Source organism: Microtus oregoni, unplaced genomic scaffold (assembly GCF_018167655.1).
Source record: "Microtus oregoni isolate MIOR12 unplaced genomic scaffold, Mior012 000025F_ref0000491, whole genome shotgun sequence".
Taxonomy (NCBI): domain Eukaryota; kingdom Metazoa; phylum Chordata; class Mammalia; order Rodentia; family Cricetidae; genus Microtus; species Microtus oregoni.
The window spans coordinates 17895835-17911535 of record NW_024543084.1 but is presented as its reverse complement, the minus strand read 5'-3'; the positions used below and the strand labels follow the sequence as shown (position 1 = coordinate 17911535).

The 15701-nt window shown below is 51.2% G+C and overlaps 2 protein-coding genes across 2 annotated transcripts in view; one reads left to right on the top strand and one right to left on the bottom strand.

Annotated features, from left to right (window-relative positions):
- Positions 1 to 2096: 2096 nt before the first annotated feature.
- On the bottom strand, positions 2097 to 4089 carry LOC121462817 (putative tRNA (cytidine(32)/guanosine(34)-2'-O)-methyltransferase). Its single transcript, XM_041674764.1, is given in 2 exon segments — positions 2097 to 3740; positions 3743 to 4089. Coding segments are annotated over 2 exon segments (981 nt in total). The 5' UTR covers positions 3807 to 4089; the 3' UTR covers positions 2097 to 2823.
- Positions 4090 to 5648: 1559 nt separating this feature from the next.
- Mvb12b (multivesicular body subunit 12B) overlaps positions 5649 to 15701 on the top strand; it is a 157004-nt gene continuing 146951 nt past the window's right edge. Inside the window, exon 1 of the mRNA XM_041674920.1 lies at positions 5649 to 6048. Within this exon, the coding sequence (XP_041530854.1) occupies positions 5974 to 6048 (75 nt within the window). The 5' untranslated portion in view covers positions 5649 to 5973. The remainder of the gene's footprint in view (positions 6049 to 15701) is intronic.

Below are 15701 nucleotides of genomic sequence, written 5' to 3'. Positions count from 1 at the left end.
ACACTTTGCTTCCCGTTTCCTGCCTTGGAAAAGGAGACCATGACATCTGAAGCAGGGGAGCAAGCCTGTGTCCACAAGGAAAAAGAACCAACCTGAGGAGACTAGTGTACAATGCAAGAACCAATGAGGATGCCAGTGCCCAATTGAAGGACAAACCCAAGGATGCCAGTGCCCAGTGGAAGGACCAACCCGAGGATGCCAGTGCCCAGTGGAAGGACCAACCCGAGGATGCCAGTGCCCAGTGGAAGGACCAACTCGAGGATGCCAGTGCCCAGTGGAAGGACCAACCAAGGATGCCAGTGCCCAGTGGAAGGACCAACCCGAGGATGCCAGTGCCCAGTGGAAGGACCAACCTGAAGATGCTAGTGCCCAATGGAAGGGCCAACCGAGGATGATAGTGCCCAGTGGAAGGACCAACCTGAGGATGCTAGTGCCCAGTGGGAGGACCAACCCAAGGATGCCAGTGCCCGATGAATGGACCAACCCGAGGATGCTAGTACCGAATGGAAGAACCAACCTGAGGATGCTAGTACCGGATGGAAGGACCAACCCGTGGATGCCAGTGCCCAGTGGAAGGACCAACCTGAAGATGCTAGTGCCCAATGGAAGGGCCAACCGAGGATGATAGTGCCCAGTGGAAGGACCAACCTGAGGATGCTAGTGCCCAGTGGAAGGACCAACTCGAGGATGCTAGTGCCCAACTCGAGGATGCTAGTGCCCAGTGGGAGGACCAACACAAGGATGCCAGTGCCCGATGAATGGACCAGCCCGAGGATGCTAGTACCGGATGGAAGGACCAACCTGAGGATGCTAGTACTGGATGGAAGGACCAACCTGAGGATGCTAGTACCGGATGGAAGGACCAACCCGTGGATGCCAGTGCCCAGTGGAAGGACCAACCCAAGGATGCCAGTGCCCAGTGGAAGGACCAACCCATGGATGCTAGTGCCCGATGGAAGGACCATCCCGTGGATGCTAATACCCAGTGGAAGGACCAACCCAAGGATGCCAGTGCCCAGTGGAAGGACCAACCTGAGGATGCTAGTGCCCAGTGGAAGTACCAACTCAAGGATGCTATTGCCCAGTGGAAGGACAAACCCGAGGATACTAGTGCCCAGTGGAAGGACAAATTGGAGGATGCTTGTGCCCGATGAATGGACCAACCTGAGAATGCTAGTGCCCAGTGGAAGGACCAACCTGAGGATGCTCCTGCCCGATGAAGGACCAACTCTAGCTAGTGCCCAGTGGAAGGACATGCACTCTTTGCTTTGATTTTATGTGTATGGGTCTGAGTGTGTGTACCATGTGAATGCAGGTGCTTGAAGAGGCCAGAAGAGAGCTTCAGATACCCTGGGACTGGAATTTCAGGTAATTGTGAGCCATCTAGTGTGGATGCTGGACCTCAACCTAGGTCTTCTCTGAGAGCAGCAAGTGCCAGCTCTCCAGCCCCAGGATGTGTGCTCTTAATGACTGTTCCCACATAAGAACACTGAAGGAAAGGACTGGTGTCCAGTGAAACACTGGCATCATGTTCCTTAGTGAGATGAATACCTTAACATAGAAATGATGCTTTGTGTGTAAACAATCTCTAAGAGACAGCCAAAGTTAAAGATCAGTGTTTGGCCTAAATATCTTTACGCATAGCAGAATATTTATAAATAAATACAAGTACAGCAGAATATTCATAAATAAATACAAGTACATGCGAAATTGACATTTATATACAAAGTGCATTATATTTTATAACCTGGTGTGTGTGCATGTGTGTACATGCATGGGTGTGTCTGTGTTCCTATGTGTGTGGGTGTATATGTATGTGCAGATATGCATGGAGGCCAGAAGTGCACATTGGGTGTTGACTTCATGAGGTGCACTCCTTAATGTGTTGAGACAGTCTCTGAGTGGGGCCTGGGGCTCCTTACAAGGCTTAGATCCATGGCTAGTGAACTCCAAAGACCTGCCTGCCTGCCTGCTTCCCCAGTGTTGGGATTACAAGTACAAACCGTCATGCCCAGCCGAACTCAGGCTCTTACGCTTGCACGGCAAATACTTTACTGACTCCCTACCCTCAGAACCTGCTTTTTTTTTTTTTTTACAGTTATCACTGTATATTTAAGTGAAATAAAACTGGGATACAGTAGCCAGGTTTCGTGGCACAGGCCTGTAATCTCAGCATTCAGGGGGCAGATGCAGGAGGATCTTGAGTCTGAAGGCAGTCTAGGCTATATGGGAAGATATTGTCTTAAAAATACCTGACCAACCAATCTGTAAAAATTGGAAGGCAGTAATGGATGGGATGTATAATTATAGGATTGATTTATAAAATCTGCTATTATCCAAAGCAGTGACAAATATGAGCAGTCTTTCAGATGCCTGTACATTGTAATATAAAAAGGAAGTGACTTGCATAGGTAGGGCTTTTACCATTGATTTGTTGCCCATGGCCACTGACCAGGAATAAAGCTGAATTTCAGGTATAGTGAAGCTGTAACATTTTCCTCCATCAAGTTGGTGGAGGTCCCTGATGTTTACCCATGGTAAGAACCCCTGCTTTGCGGGGAAATCCTGGACCTATTCAGGACACCCAGGAGAGGCTAAGAGGCATGTGCTCACAGTCTCAAGAAATTCCGCCTGCAGCTCAGCAGACTTCTTCGCCGTTTCTTTGTTATTATGGAGTTGCTGCAGAGTCCACTCGAGGCTTATCTGTTCAGGACCCATAGATGGTATCTGCAAACAAACTCATCAAGCCAGCTTCTGGTTTTCCTGGCAGGCAGCAGCTTCTGACTTGGATTAGTTCCATTTTTACTGCAAACTCTTAAATTGTTAAGGTGAACTATTCATTTCATCGTCTTCCACCTTGGGGGACAGCAGGGTATGACCCTGAGGGACAGTCAGAGGCTGGGGCAAGTTGTCTACTTTGTTAATGGAGCATTCTTTGGGGAGCAATTCCTTGGCCAGCTGCCCATTCTTCTTCAACCTGCAGGCCTCCTGGTATGGGGGTGCGATGGGGGGTTGTGTGGGCGGAGTATATTTGTACTCAGAGCCATCTTCTAGATCCAGAGGGTAACTGCGATCCGAATCGTAGGCGCTGAGGTCCCCACAGGCCACAAAGGGTACAATAAAACGGGCAGGACCTTCCAGCTGGTTGAAATCGTATGAGTGGTCCAGCAGGGGTCTGGTCAGGTCTGGAATGAAGCCCTCAGGAGGGTCATAACCCTGACAAACAGCAAAGGCCTCAATGCTGGAGTTCCGGCTGCTCTTCGGCTTGGCACAGAGCACGCTGGAGAAGAAGATGCGCAGCTGGCTATAGAGCAGTGTTACATCTCGGCCCCGGAATATCTTGGCTACAAAGCAGCCCCCTAGCTTCAAGACATGTGTAGCAATGTTGAGAGCCGCTAGCAGAAGCTGAGCCTGCATATACTCGTCGACATCATGGAGGCCAGTGACATCAGGAGCCCCGTCACACACTACTAGGTCAGCAGGGCAACCCTCAAAGTGCTGGATGATCTCCTTGGCAGTGGAAAGCTGTGTGATGTCCCCCTGTATCTGGATCACGCCTGGAAGTGGAGCCATAGCCTGCAAGTCCACAGCCACCACCTGACCAGAACTCTGGCCCCCAATCTTTTGGCTCAGCACCTGGCTCCAGCTGCCTGGGGCTGCACACAGGTCAACTGCTCGCTTCACGCCTTGGAAGAGATTGAATTCCTCATCCAGTTGAAGCAGCTTGAAGGCACTCCGGCCCGCCAGCCATTCTCCTTGGCCAGGCGATAGTAGACATCCCGTTTATCCTTTGATGTGCGTCCCATCTCACTCTGCTGGGAGGCAGTGAGCTGATGCTGCTATCCTGTATGGATAAACAGGGTAGGGAGTAGGACACCACCTACCTTAGCTCTTGGATAGGGAGGGAAGCTGGATCACCCGCCTCAAGAAGAGTGTGCAAACCGGTGAAAAGAGGTAGGGCTCCAGTTGGTGTTCGCAGTTGACCCGAAGGCCTGTAGCACATACCTAGAGGTTGTTACAACGTGGCAAACTTTTCATTGTTAAATAGTTAACTTCCACCGAGGTCCAGACCAGAGCAGAGCAGAACCTATGACGTTCGTTAGTCTCGTCATCTTTTGTCGACATATCCGGGTCACAGGAACTGCGATTCCCAGGATGCAACTGACATTGCTTAGCCAATGCTGTTGCAAGGCTCGTGAGCCGGCTCTACGTTCTTTGTTTCAAGGCCAAGGTCCTGTAACTGCGGTAGCCGCCTCTTTTATACACCCTGGCGGTCGTTGAGCCTATGTACTACATTTCCCCTCAGAACCTGCTTTTAACTGAACAAAATACCATGGAGATTATAGAGAGTTTGGGCTAGTTTTACAGCAAACTGGATCAGAAACTACACTTTTATTTAGAAGGCTGACAACCATATTCTTAAGTGTGTCTGTCTATAGCTGTGATTCATACAGTGAGAGGTTAACTGATGAGCTTTGAAATGAGTGGGCTTGGCCCAGCTAATTCTGGGGAATGGCTGACTCCACAAGCGAGCCTGGTTTTTGTTTTACTGCTGGACATTACAGAGGCTTCTGTGTTTTAACACTGACCGTAAGTCTCCCAAAGGTGGCCAGACGGGTGGCACGCAGTACTTTGTTAGATAGCAGACACCTTTTATCAAAGCGCATCCATCCCGCTCTCTAGGGACAGTGCTCCGCACTTGTGTTCTTTGGCATAATCTCTGTTGGATCTTGGTATCAGGGTTATGATAAACCTGGAGATACATTATTTTTTCTTTTTCCTTGTAGCAGTTTTGTTTTGTCTTTATTTTTGGACACAGGGTCTCCCTACAAAGCCCTGGCTGTCCTGGAACTCACTATGTAGACTAGGTCTGGCCTTAAACTCACAGAGATTCGCCTGCCTCTGCCTCATGAGTGCTGGAATTAAAAGCAATCGATCGCCACCACACGGGGCTTTGTAGCAGCTTAATAACACAGATTGTCTGTTCCCTCATGGCGTGATTGGACTTGTTATCCATCCATGTAGACCTATGGTGTTTCTGGGTGGCACAGATGCCTGGAATGCATGCACACATTTGGATATTATCCCCACGGGATCTTTGGCTCCACAGATACTTCTGCTTAGCACACTAGCTTCAGGATCTGGCTATTCTGGAAAAGCCTGGGATGTGTAACTATGAGTCTTGGTGCATGAGCAAATCAAGCTGGCTACTGTGTATGATTTTAAATGTCCAGTTAGCACACATCCCCTTCAGGGCTGCAGGCCTGGCTGTGTAGGGGGAGGTGGTTCAGGGATCAAAGGCTGTTGCTGCCTTTCTGTCCAGCCTGAGGGCTCTGCTCCATTACATTGTGACTTCTTGTAAGGTTTCACAGGCACTGCAGGGGCAGGTATCCTAATCTAGATGCCTCCTCAAGGCTTGCCCCCAGGCCTCTGTGGGTAAATCATTCGCCCAGCAAGAGGGGCGAGCTGAGACCTGCTCTGAGCTTGGGGTCAGTCTGAGGCCCCGGCTGCGCCGCCACGTTAGGTCAGCCGGGCAGTGGAAAGAGCAGAGGGGATTGCCCTGGGGTGCAGTCAAGCCTACAAAGGGACAAGTGGGAGGGTGTCCCTGAAAGGGTCACTCCGGGCCTGCAGGCCTGGTGTCAGAGCGTCTTCCAGGGACCTACGGCCTGTCGAGCTGAGCGGTGGACGAGGGGGACGGCGAGGCCTAGCGGAGCCGAGTGGAGGCCGACTGGGGGCGGGGACCGAGGGCGCCAGGGGCCACAGGGCGGTGCGCTCCCGGCTCCGCCGCAGGCAGCGCGCCCCTCCCGCCCCGGCCCCGGCCCTCGCCGCCGCTGCCGTCGTTGTTGCCGCCGCCGCCGCCAGGCCGCGCCCCGCCCCTCGCCGCCGCCGCTCCCGGGGAGGCTGCGCTCGAGCTGCGGCGCCGGCTGCAGCCGCCTGGGCCCCGGGCCCGGCTCCTCCCGCGCCGCCCGGGCGATGAGAAGCTGCTTCTGCGTGAGACGGAGCCGGGACCCGCCGCCGCCGCAGCCGCCGCCGCCCCAGCGGGGAACAGTTAAGTGAGGCCCGCGCGGGAGGACGGGCGCGGGCGGGTGGGGGCGGGCGGGCGCGGGAGGACGGGCGGGGGCGGGCGGGCGCGGGAGGAGCCGGCCGGGCCCAGGCCTGCGGGCTGCGCGCCCGGCCCCGCGTGGGGACAGGCCCGGGAGGGCGGCCTGCGCCAGGCGCGGTGCTGCAGGCTCCCGGGGCTCCGGCTCGGCCTTGAGGCTGGAGCGAGCTGGGGACTCGAGTGGCAGCCCCGCTCCGAGGGTGGAGCCAGGTGAGGGGTGACAGGCTTCACGGGGGGCACACGCTAGGGACAGTTCCCTGGACTCGCTTGGCTTGGGGTCCGGCTCTCTGCTGTCACGTGGGTGCGGTTGAGCACGCACCTGACCCTCAGGCATCATTACCTGGGGGTACCCAAACTGTAGGGCACCTGTCTGCAAGGTGACCAGCCATTCAGGAAGCACGGTGGGCTTGTTGATGCAACCTCCCCTTGTAATGAGGGCAGGTGAGGCCTAAAGGGGCTGCTTGGCACAGCACCAGGGACCACATCCTCAGAGACAGGAACTGTGAATGAGGTAGACCCAGGAGCATCTTTGTTCCCTTTGTCTTCAGCACACAGCTGTCCCTGAGTTACCAGCCTATCTCTCTTCTCTGCCCTGACCCCCAGGACCTGTTCAGTAAGACAAGGAAGAAAACGACAGGCAGGCCCAAGGCAAATGACCATTGCCCCTTCTCCCTGCCCCCACGTGAGACCCAGAGCGCCTGAATTTCAGCCACATTGGCTCCTCTTTCAGGGCCTTTGTCTCTAGTGGTGCCTTCTTGGAGAGAATGTTTCCCGACAGCTGGCTGGATCCTGTCTCCTTTTACCAGGACTGCCAAATCTTATCAGTTGCCTTAGAAAAGTTAGAAGATAAGCCCCGGAGAATCCTATAGTAAATGACAAACTCCGAGTAGGCGGGGGTTAGTTACCAGAGATGGTGGCACCTTTCTTGCCAGCTGGGAAATCACTTGGGGGTGCTTTGAGGAATTGTGCCACACTCAGTGTTTAAGTGAGTCTCTGAGAATCGGGGCTTCTGCAAAGGCTCGGCCACCAAGACCCATGGAGGTTGACTGACCGTGGTGGCTGGTTCATTGAGTATAATAGCATCACCTTGTCTCCTCATCGTCCCTCCCTTTCTCTGGTACTGTGTCCCTGATACAGGCTAGCGACCTTTGCTGTGCCTATGTTGGTGGACCTTGACCACTTCAAGATTATTTCACTAAGGTTAAATCAGGGGCTTTAGAATGAGACCCTGCCTGTGTCTGGCTTTTTTTTTTTTTTTTTTTAATGTGCTGCCATTTCCTGGTATGTAGACTGAAGCTAATGAGTCTGTCATAGGGTTCTGGTGAGTAGAAATGAAGTGTTGCATGAGAAGCTAACATAGGGCCTGCCTTGGTGTGGTGAGTTACCAGTAAAAGCAGTTAGTAACCTTCCAGGGGCCCAGGATCAAACCTGTGCAAATGGGTGAGCTCAGCCACTGCGCTCTGTCCGCTAGTTAGCAGTTACTGTTAGACATTTGGTTACTTAGTTTATTTTCGAGTGCCTGTTTGCAGACATAAGAACGACCTTCTCAGGGCAATAGGAAGCTATTGATATAGTGATTTGGCTTGAGTCTGAGGGCTCCGGTTGAGTTTTGTCCCACTCTTTAGACCGTAGGTGACCCTAGTAAAGCCCTCTTTCTTTCTGCAATCCCCATTTTCTTAATTGTAAAAGTGGCTTACAAATAATACTTACCCCATAAGGATCATCAATCAGGAAGGCACTTGACCTTTCAAGAGGTGGAGAGCCTCATGAAAATTAAGTGCAAGCCAGCACTCAGCAGATGCTTGCATGATTTGCTGCTGGGGTCAGGCTCCACCAGAAAAAGAATTCAGGGATATCTTGACTTTGTACATGTCACAAGACCACGTGGCCATGTGAACGCAATGGCTGAATGCCTTCTCAACGCTTGAGGAGTAAGGGAGAGTCCCAACATTGAGTTTCTGTCCATGTCATGGCAGAGCTGCCTGAGGGCATCAGAAGCCACGTGGTGTGGGTCCCTCTGCTGTGGCCAGCTAGGAGTGCTCCGTGCTTCAGTCCAAGAGCAGTGGCCTCACCACACAGCCACACCGTGATGGCGCTGAAGTTGAGGACGGAAAGTGTCAAGTGCTGTTGGGACGAGGAAGGTGGCGAATGGCCGCATGGCTGGGAGTGGTTGGCTGAGGACACGGTTACTGGCTGTGGATGCCCTCTTTGGCAGTTGGTGGTGCGGGGCCCCTGGATGCCTACAGCAAACTGCTTTCTGTCCCTGGGGCTCTCCTCAACCTTCACCTTACTGTGCTGCCCCAGGGAACTGTGGTTTCCCAGTGCTGTCTGCAGAGCAGGGGTCTAAGTCAGTCCCTCACTCTAGCTGCCTGGCAGGAGAGCCACCAACCAGCAGGGTGTGTGACATCACCTCCCTTGTCCTGGACACCCTGTGGGCAGTGTTTGGTTTAGCTGACACATTCCTGGTGAGATGCTAAGCTTGTCCTGGCAGAAATATGAGAGCCCCATGGGCCCAGATCCCAGGGCCACATACAGGAGCTCAGTATCTCAGCTTCTCTGGGGAAGGAGGATCCTCTATTGCCTTCTAGTTTACTTAGTAAAAACAGGGTGTTCCTGTATTCTTTTTATCTATAGATACAGGCATGTGTGCGTATGCCACATCCACTCTTTAAAAAAATTAAAAAACTAGATACTGACAGAATGTTCAAAAGAGTGCCCCTATGGCCCGTAAAGGAGAGAAGTACACGATCTTTTTAAAGATGAGCTTTGTACCTGATAGCAGGTGAGGGTGGCGTGTGTGGAGGTCAGAGGACAGCTGTAGGAGTTGGTTCACTCCTTCCACCATGGGGGCCCCGGGATCAAACTCAGGTCAGCAGACTCAGTAACAAGTTCCTCGAGCTGCTGAAGCATCGTCCTGGCTCATATGAGAGTCTAAGATTTATTTTTATTTTAAATTATCTGTATGGGTGTATAGGCATATATACATGCGTGCAGGTACTCATGGAGGGCAGAAGAGGGGGTTGGAGCCCCTGGAGCTGGAGCTGGAGCTCGAGGGGGGTTGTGAGCCAGCCAACACAGGTGCTGGGAACCAAATGTGGGTCCTCTGCAAGAGCAGTACACTGTCTTAACCCCTGAGCCATCTCTCCAGTCCCATACGAAAGTTCTTAATGAGCCAAGCCAGCCTGTGAAGTTTATGGAAATGCAGACTCCAGGGCTTCATTTCCAGACTTCACTGAGGCAGAATGTCCAGGAAAGGGACCCCAGAACCTGCACACTTAGTAAGCTCATTTGGAGTATTCTATGTCTGCTGAGATCTGAGACCCACAGTTCTAGACACTTAGAAAATTGTTAAGTGGGGACAGCAACAACTTTACCAACTTAGCCAGGGGCAAGTGTATAGATTGGTGGCAGTAACTAGGACATAGTTGTACAACTGATCTGTGGAACTTTTTAATCTCTCTCTCTCTCTCTCTCTCTCTCTCTCTGTGTGTGTGTGTGTGTGTGTGTGTGTGTGTGTGTGTTTGTGTGGAGGTCAGAGGTCAGCCTCAGGTGCTATTCCTCAGAACCTTCTGTATTGTTTTTTGAGGCAGGGTCTCTCATTGGTCTGGGTTTATGATAATCGGCCAGGCTGGCCTAGGCTGTCCAGCAAGCTTCCTATCTCTGTCTCCTCAGCACTGGGATTACAAGCATGGGTTACCATTTCTGGCTTTTTATTTATATATTTATTTATTTAAAAATTTATTTTACGTGTATTTATTTTGCTTTGTATGTAAGTCTGTACACTGTGTGCATGCCCGGTGCCCGTAGAGGATGGAAGAAGGTATCAGATCGCCTGAAACTGGGGTTGCAAATGGCTGTAAGCCAACATGTAGGTGCTAGGAATTGAACCCAGATCCTTTGGAAGAGCAGCTATTGCTCTTTAGAGCTGAGCCTTGTCCAGCACCACCCACCCACCTCCATCTGACTTTTTGTCTTGGGTTCTGGGGGCTGAACTCGGGTCATCCTGTATTTTCAAGGCTGAATCATTTCTCCAGACCTAATTGCTAGACTTTTTTTTTGGCTTGCAAAATTGAAATCATTAAACAACTCCCCATGTCCCTTTTTTATGGCTTCTGGCAGCCTCCATTCCACTTTCTGTCTCCCTGAGTAAGACCGTGCTGGGAGCCTTATGGACTGGAATGCTGCTATGTGTAACTTTTTCTGGCTGCCTTATTTTACTTAGCACAATATCCTCACAGTTTGTCACGTTACGGTGTGGGTCAGATTTTCCCTCCTTTTGAGGGTTGAATGAATGTTGATTGAACATATTGATTGTATTTTATTTGCCCATTCATCATGTTTTGGCCATTGAATAAGGCTGCTCTGACTCTGATTTCAATTCTTTGTGGTATATAGCTAGAAATAGATCATATGGGAACTTTTTTGTTTGTATTTTTGTTTTTTGGTTTTTTGAGACAGGGTTTCTCTGTGTTCTGGAACTAGCTCTGTAGACCAGGCTGGCTTCAAACTCACAGAGATCCGCCTGCTTCTGCCTCCTGAGTATAAGACAGTTCTTTCACTGTGGTTGGGTTTTAACTTGCATTTTCGATGGACTTCCTAGTTGAACATCTTTTCCTGTGCCATGCACAGTCCATGCGTTGCTCACCCATGGAGAAATGTTTGTTCTCGTTTTCCCACTAACAAACGTGTGAGTTGACTTTTGTTGAGCTGTTGTTCTTCATAGGACCCCTCATCACGTATCTGTGAGCAGATATAGTTGACAGATATCTTCCCCCAGCCTTTGAATTGTCTTTTTACTCTGTTGATTGTGTCCTCTGATGCAATTCTGATTGTTTTATTCACACAGTAATTACATAGAGAAAATGTATCTACTACTCCGGCTTCATGTGGTGAAAACTCAGGCCTGGGTTGAATGATTTCTGTAGCGCCACACCGCTGTGAGTGTCTGAGCGTTGGCTGGCATTCTGGTCTGACTTGAAAGCTGTGCCTTCTCCATTACTCTGCTCTGCTGGCCATCCTACACTAACTGATAACATAAGGGGGCCTGGGGGATTTGAAGGAACGCGTGTAGGTGGGAGAAACGTAGCTGAGTCCTGGCATACCTTGCTTCAGACCGCTGGCTTGCCTTGGCCTTGGAGCTGCGCCTTATCCTGTGGACTGGACAGCAGGGTCGTTTTCCTTTTGTTTTGTTTTTTTTTTGAGACATTTCTCTGTGTAGCCCTGGCTGTTCTGAAACTCACTTTGTAGACCAAGTTGGCCTCAGACTCACAGAGATCCGCCTGCCTCTGCCTCCTGAGTGCTGGGATTAAAGGCGTGCACCATACCTGGCACCATTTTTTTTAAAATTGTGTTTAGTTGGACTTTGTTTGTTTGTTTTGACATTTCATAACCCTTTTTTCAGAGCCCATCTGCTGCTTGCTGTGCCCCCAGAAGTCGCTCTTTGTTCATGCCATTGTGTCTTTGTCAGTGTCTTCGAAACTTGTACCATCCCCACCGTCTGTTTTCTAGGGAGACAGCTCTTCCCTCTAAAGGAGGTGCCCCCTCATTTGCAGCCCCTTGCAGCCTGGGTTCACATCTCGTCTGTTGCCGCCACTCAGCATTGTAAAGCTTCTCCCAGTTCGCATTATCCAGCCTACCCCAGACCCAGAGCGTGGGTAGGGAGTGAGGTTGCTGTTGATGGACAAGCTCCTTAGGACAGTCTCCCTGCAGCCAGCTGGGACAGCTTTAGCCCCTGCAAGGCCCTCATCCATCACCGTTGCATTGAGATCCACTTTAGAAAAGTCTAGAAGACTGCAGGGTTTCCTCCCTCCACAGGTATGTACTTCTGTGGTTGAGGTTGTCCTTCAGGACATCAGTGGCCCTGCCTGGGGTCCCATCAGAAGGGGACAGATAAGTTTGCTTCTACTGCAGTCTCCTTAATCCAGTGAAACTTGGGCAGTATTTGAGAAGGCAAGAACCTCGTTCATTCATTCTTTATCTATATGTAGGCCATGTATTGAGCACCTAGTATGAGCATGGCTCTGTGGTACACTTAGCACACCTTTGAACAGTATGAGGAAAGTGCATAGTCTGAGTGTGCATGCATCTTTGTTCACACTTGTTCTCATGAGCATATGAGTATGATAAAACCACCTGCTAAGGATGATATTAGATCTTTGGGTGCTGGCACCTGTCTGGATGGGTAACTGGAGAAGGCTCAGGAAAGTTCGAGGGATGCCTGGGATGTTGAATGGTGGGGTAGGGTGAGCGAGAAGCTGAGTACTCTTGGCTGACCTGTGGTGGGAGGGAGAGGCTGGGGAACCTATTCTGAGATTCTTCTCAAAGGAGGGTCACCTTCAAGTTCGTTCCGTCTTATTCATTCATCATTTTCTTATCAAACATGTAATAAGGGCCTGCAATGGGGTTCTTGAACTGCAGGTGGTGACCAGCTGTTTGATCAGGTGGGATCCCGTGAGAATGCAGCTTCTTAGGCTCCTTGCCCAAGTCCCTGGCAGCCCTCTGGAGTCTGTTTCTAGTATAGGGCTCAGGGCTGTCGGTATTAGCAGCTACCCAGGAGGCACTCCTGCGTCCAAGCTGCCATCAGAAAGTCAGAAGACCCCTGCTGCCAGATGTAGGAGAATATCCTTCGTCCTAGCTCTCCACAGATGTCTGCCCTGTTAGGGGGGAGGCGGAAGATTGTGAGCCAGGTTGGGGGTGTCAATGGGATATGCAGGTGAAGTCGGCTAGTAGGTTACCAGATACACCCCTGAGTCTTAGAAGAGAACCGGAAGGCTCTTGTGGAAGCTGTCAGATGGACTGATTAGACTGATGAATGTCCTAGAGAAACACTCAAGATGGGAAAGCCAGAAAGGATACGGGCTGTAAGGTAACACGGCATTTCTCCTCCACTTACGCTGGCCATCAGACAGCGGTATGACTCATTTATACTGTGGCGTAAACATAAAAGGATCCTTGTTCCTGGGACCTCCTAGGATGATTGTGTTTGCTGGGCATTTTCCTCTATCGGGATCTCTAATATGGCACCACCAGTCTAGACTCGATGGTAATGAACATGATCAGCCCTGATTTCCTGTGATCATAAACCAGGCAGAATGAGACTCACCTGTGTCCTAGTGGATTCTGCCTTCCAGCTGGGTTCCAGGGCTCTGTAGAGCTGGGTTCCAGGGCTGTGTGGAGCTGGGTTCCAGGGCTGTGTGGAGCTGGGTTCCAGGGCTGTGTAGAGCTGGGTTCCAGGGCTGTGTGGAGCTGGGTTCCAGGGCTGTGTGGAGCTGGGTTCCAGGGCTGTGTAGAGCTGGGTTCCAGGGCTGTGTGGAGCTGGGTTCCAGGGCTGTGTGGAGCTGGGTTCCAGGGCTGTGTAGAGTGGGTTCCAGGACATGTGCACAACCTGCTTCTGGACTGTGTAGAGCATGTTCTTTAGCGGCTTTGTCTGGGTAGTGGCTGGGAAGCTCCATCCTACATTCGTATGCTTTATGAGAACTACGTGTGGTCTTCAGATGACTAATATAAATCTGAGAACGGTTTGATTGAACTGATGCATTTGTGTACCAGAATCTTCTGTTAGGAAAAACTCAGCTTTCCTGGGGGAAAAGGAAGGGCTCACCATTGTTTCCTAGCTGGAAAATTCTGTGTCCCAGGAGAGCTTAGAAAAATATTTGTCATCATTTCTGGTATCAGAACAGCCCTCCCCATAGTCGGTGGCCTGCTGCCTCGACTGTCCAACAGCAGTGGCCCAGGGATTTGACTTCTGATGGTCACCAACTTAGCTGTGCATAGACCAAGGGTCAGGTAGAGCAGGTCCTCTGTGGGGCTCCCCAGCAGATGCCTCTCAGTGTGCACCATCCCTCTCAGGGACCTGATTGCTGGCCCCGCTCTGTCCTGGGTGTTGCATGGTGCTGGTCTCAGCTTGAAGCCTCCACGTGGGGCAGGTTTTTGTACTTCTGTTCTGTATGGTGTGGTGTGTGATGGGGAGGTCCAGCCATAGTCTACCTTCTCCAGGATAGGGCTGTGTCCTTTTTCTCTTCCTTGCAGAAAGATGCTGATGCTTGGGAGGTCCCAGAGACGACCCTACCACTGGGAAAGAGTTGCAGAGTCCTCCTTGTCTGAGGACACTTGGTTGTAGTAGCAGCTTCAATGGGGAAAGAGTTTGCCCTTGTGCAGCAGGATATAGGTAGACAGTTTGTGTTTTTGATGCCCTTGAGCTTGGACTCCAAGCAAGCTGAACACAGTTCATCCTTCTGCAGGGACTTAATTAACCCACTGATTTTTGCCATTTCAATTAGTCAGCCAGTTTAACCTGCCCCCCCCCCCCCCCAGTACTTTGAAATTACTCTTTCCAGAAGATATGTGATCATGCTGGCGCTGGATGTCAGGGAGGCCAGGCCTCCTTTGAAGGCAGCAGCTCCTGCCCCCTGCAGTCCTTGCTCTGGAAAACACTTTAAACTCCCCAGCCCACTCCCCACTGCTGGAAGGCCTCTGTGGAGGGGCTGTGTGTTGTTAGCTGGGTTTTGATTTCAGTACTGGAGTTGATAAGATGAGATAAACCCCAGGCTCACTAAGGCTGTGGAAATTAAACAGAGATGATATCAAAGTTCCCCTGAGTTTTCAGCGTGCTGCAGGCACTTCGCTGGGGCTGGAGGCAGCCTTTGATTCTGAAACAATGAGCAGCATCAGTTAAACCCAGAACTGCTGACTTTTAGGGATTATGTGCATGGTTGTGGTAATTCTTTGATCAGCTACAAGGGAGCAGTGTAGCGTCTGCCCACTACACTGTGAAGGGGCACCGTAGTTAAAGCTCATTTCCCTGTGAGCCTGGGATGACAGTGTTGTTGAGGTGCCACGCTGTGGGGGGGGCCAAACCTCCTCCTGGCCATCTTCCTTTGTAAACACATCTAGCATGGTGTGGAGGGGGAAGACCCCCCTCGCTTGAAAGACCAGACTCAACTCACCTTGTGCTGTGCGTGCACACACTCTTGCCTTGCTCTCTTGTCTCAGAGAGTTCTCTCAGGGAAACAGGAACAGATGCCTGGAGCAGGGCTCTGCAGCCCTCAGCCTGGGAATGATCCGACAGACACCGTGTGCCCCCACTCAAGAGAAGTCACTGGGGACGATATCTGATGGCTTGGAAGGTTACTGGTGGAGAAGAGCTCAAGGTCACTGTCACCACGTGCCCAACACTGAACTTCCTTACCTGGCCTGTGTTGAGAACCCACTAGGTTTCAGATTGGCTCAGTATCTGCCATCTAGTCACCCAAATAGGGGGGCACTCTGACTTTCCCTGTGGACACCTTTCTGTGGCTGTAGCTGGACGGCACAGGCTTGCCTCTGGCTCCCTTTCTCCAGGTTAGCCATGCTGCTGTGCTTGGTAATGGAGCCCCTGTGTGCTGTGGATCCTGCCCGCACTAGGCCATAGATCAACCCATTCCCCCGTGCCGAGCTCAGGTCTCCCTCATTAGGCCTGAATTTACCTCTGTCCTACACAAACATGGCCTTAGCTCATTTTTATTGTTGTAAATTATTTATGAGGGGAATGTTGAATCTCGAAACTGAGGTGTGAGGAAAATTAATCCCAGGTTACTTTTATCTTTCTGTACTTTCTTCCCCT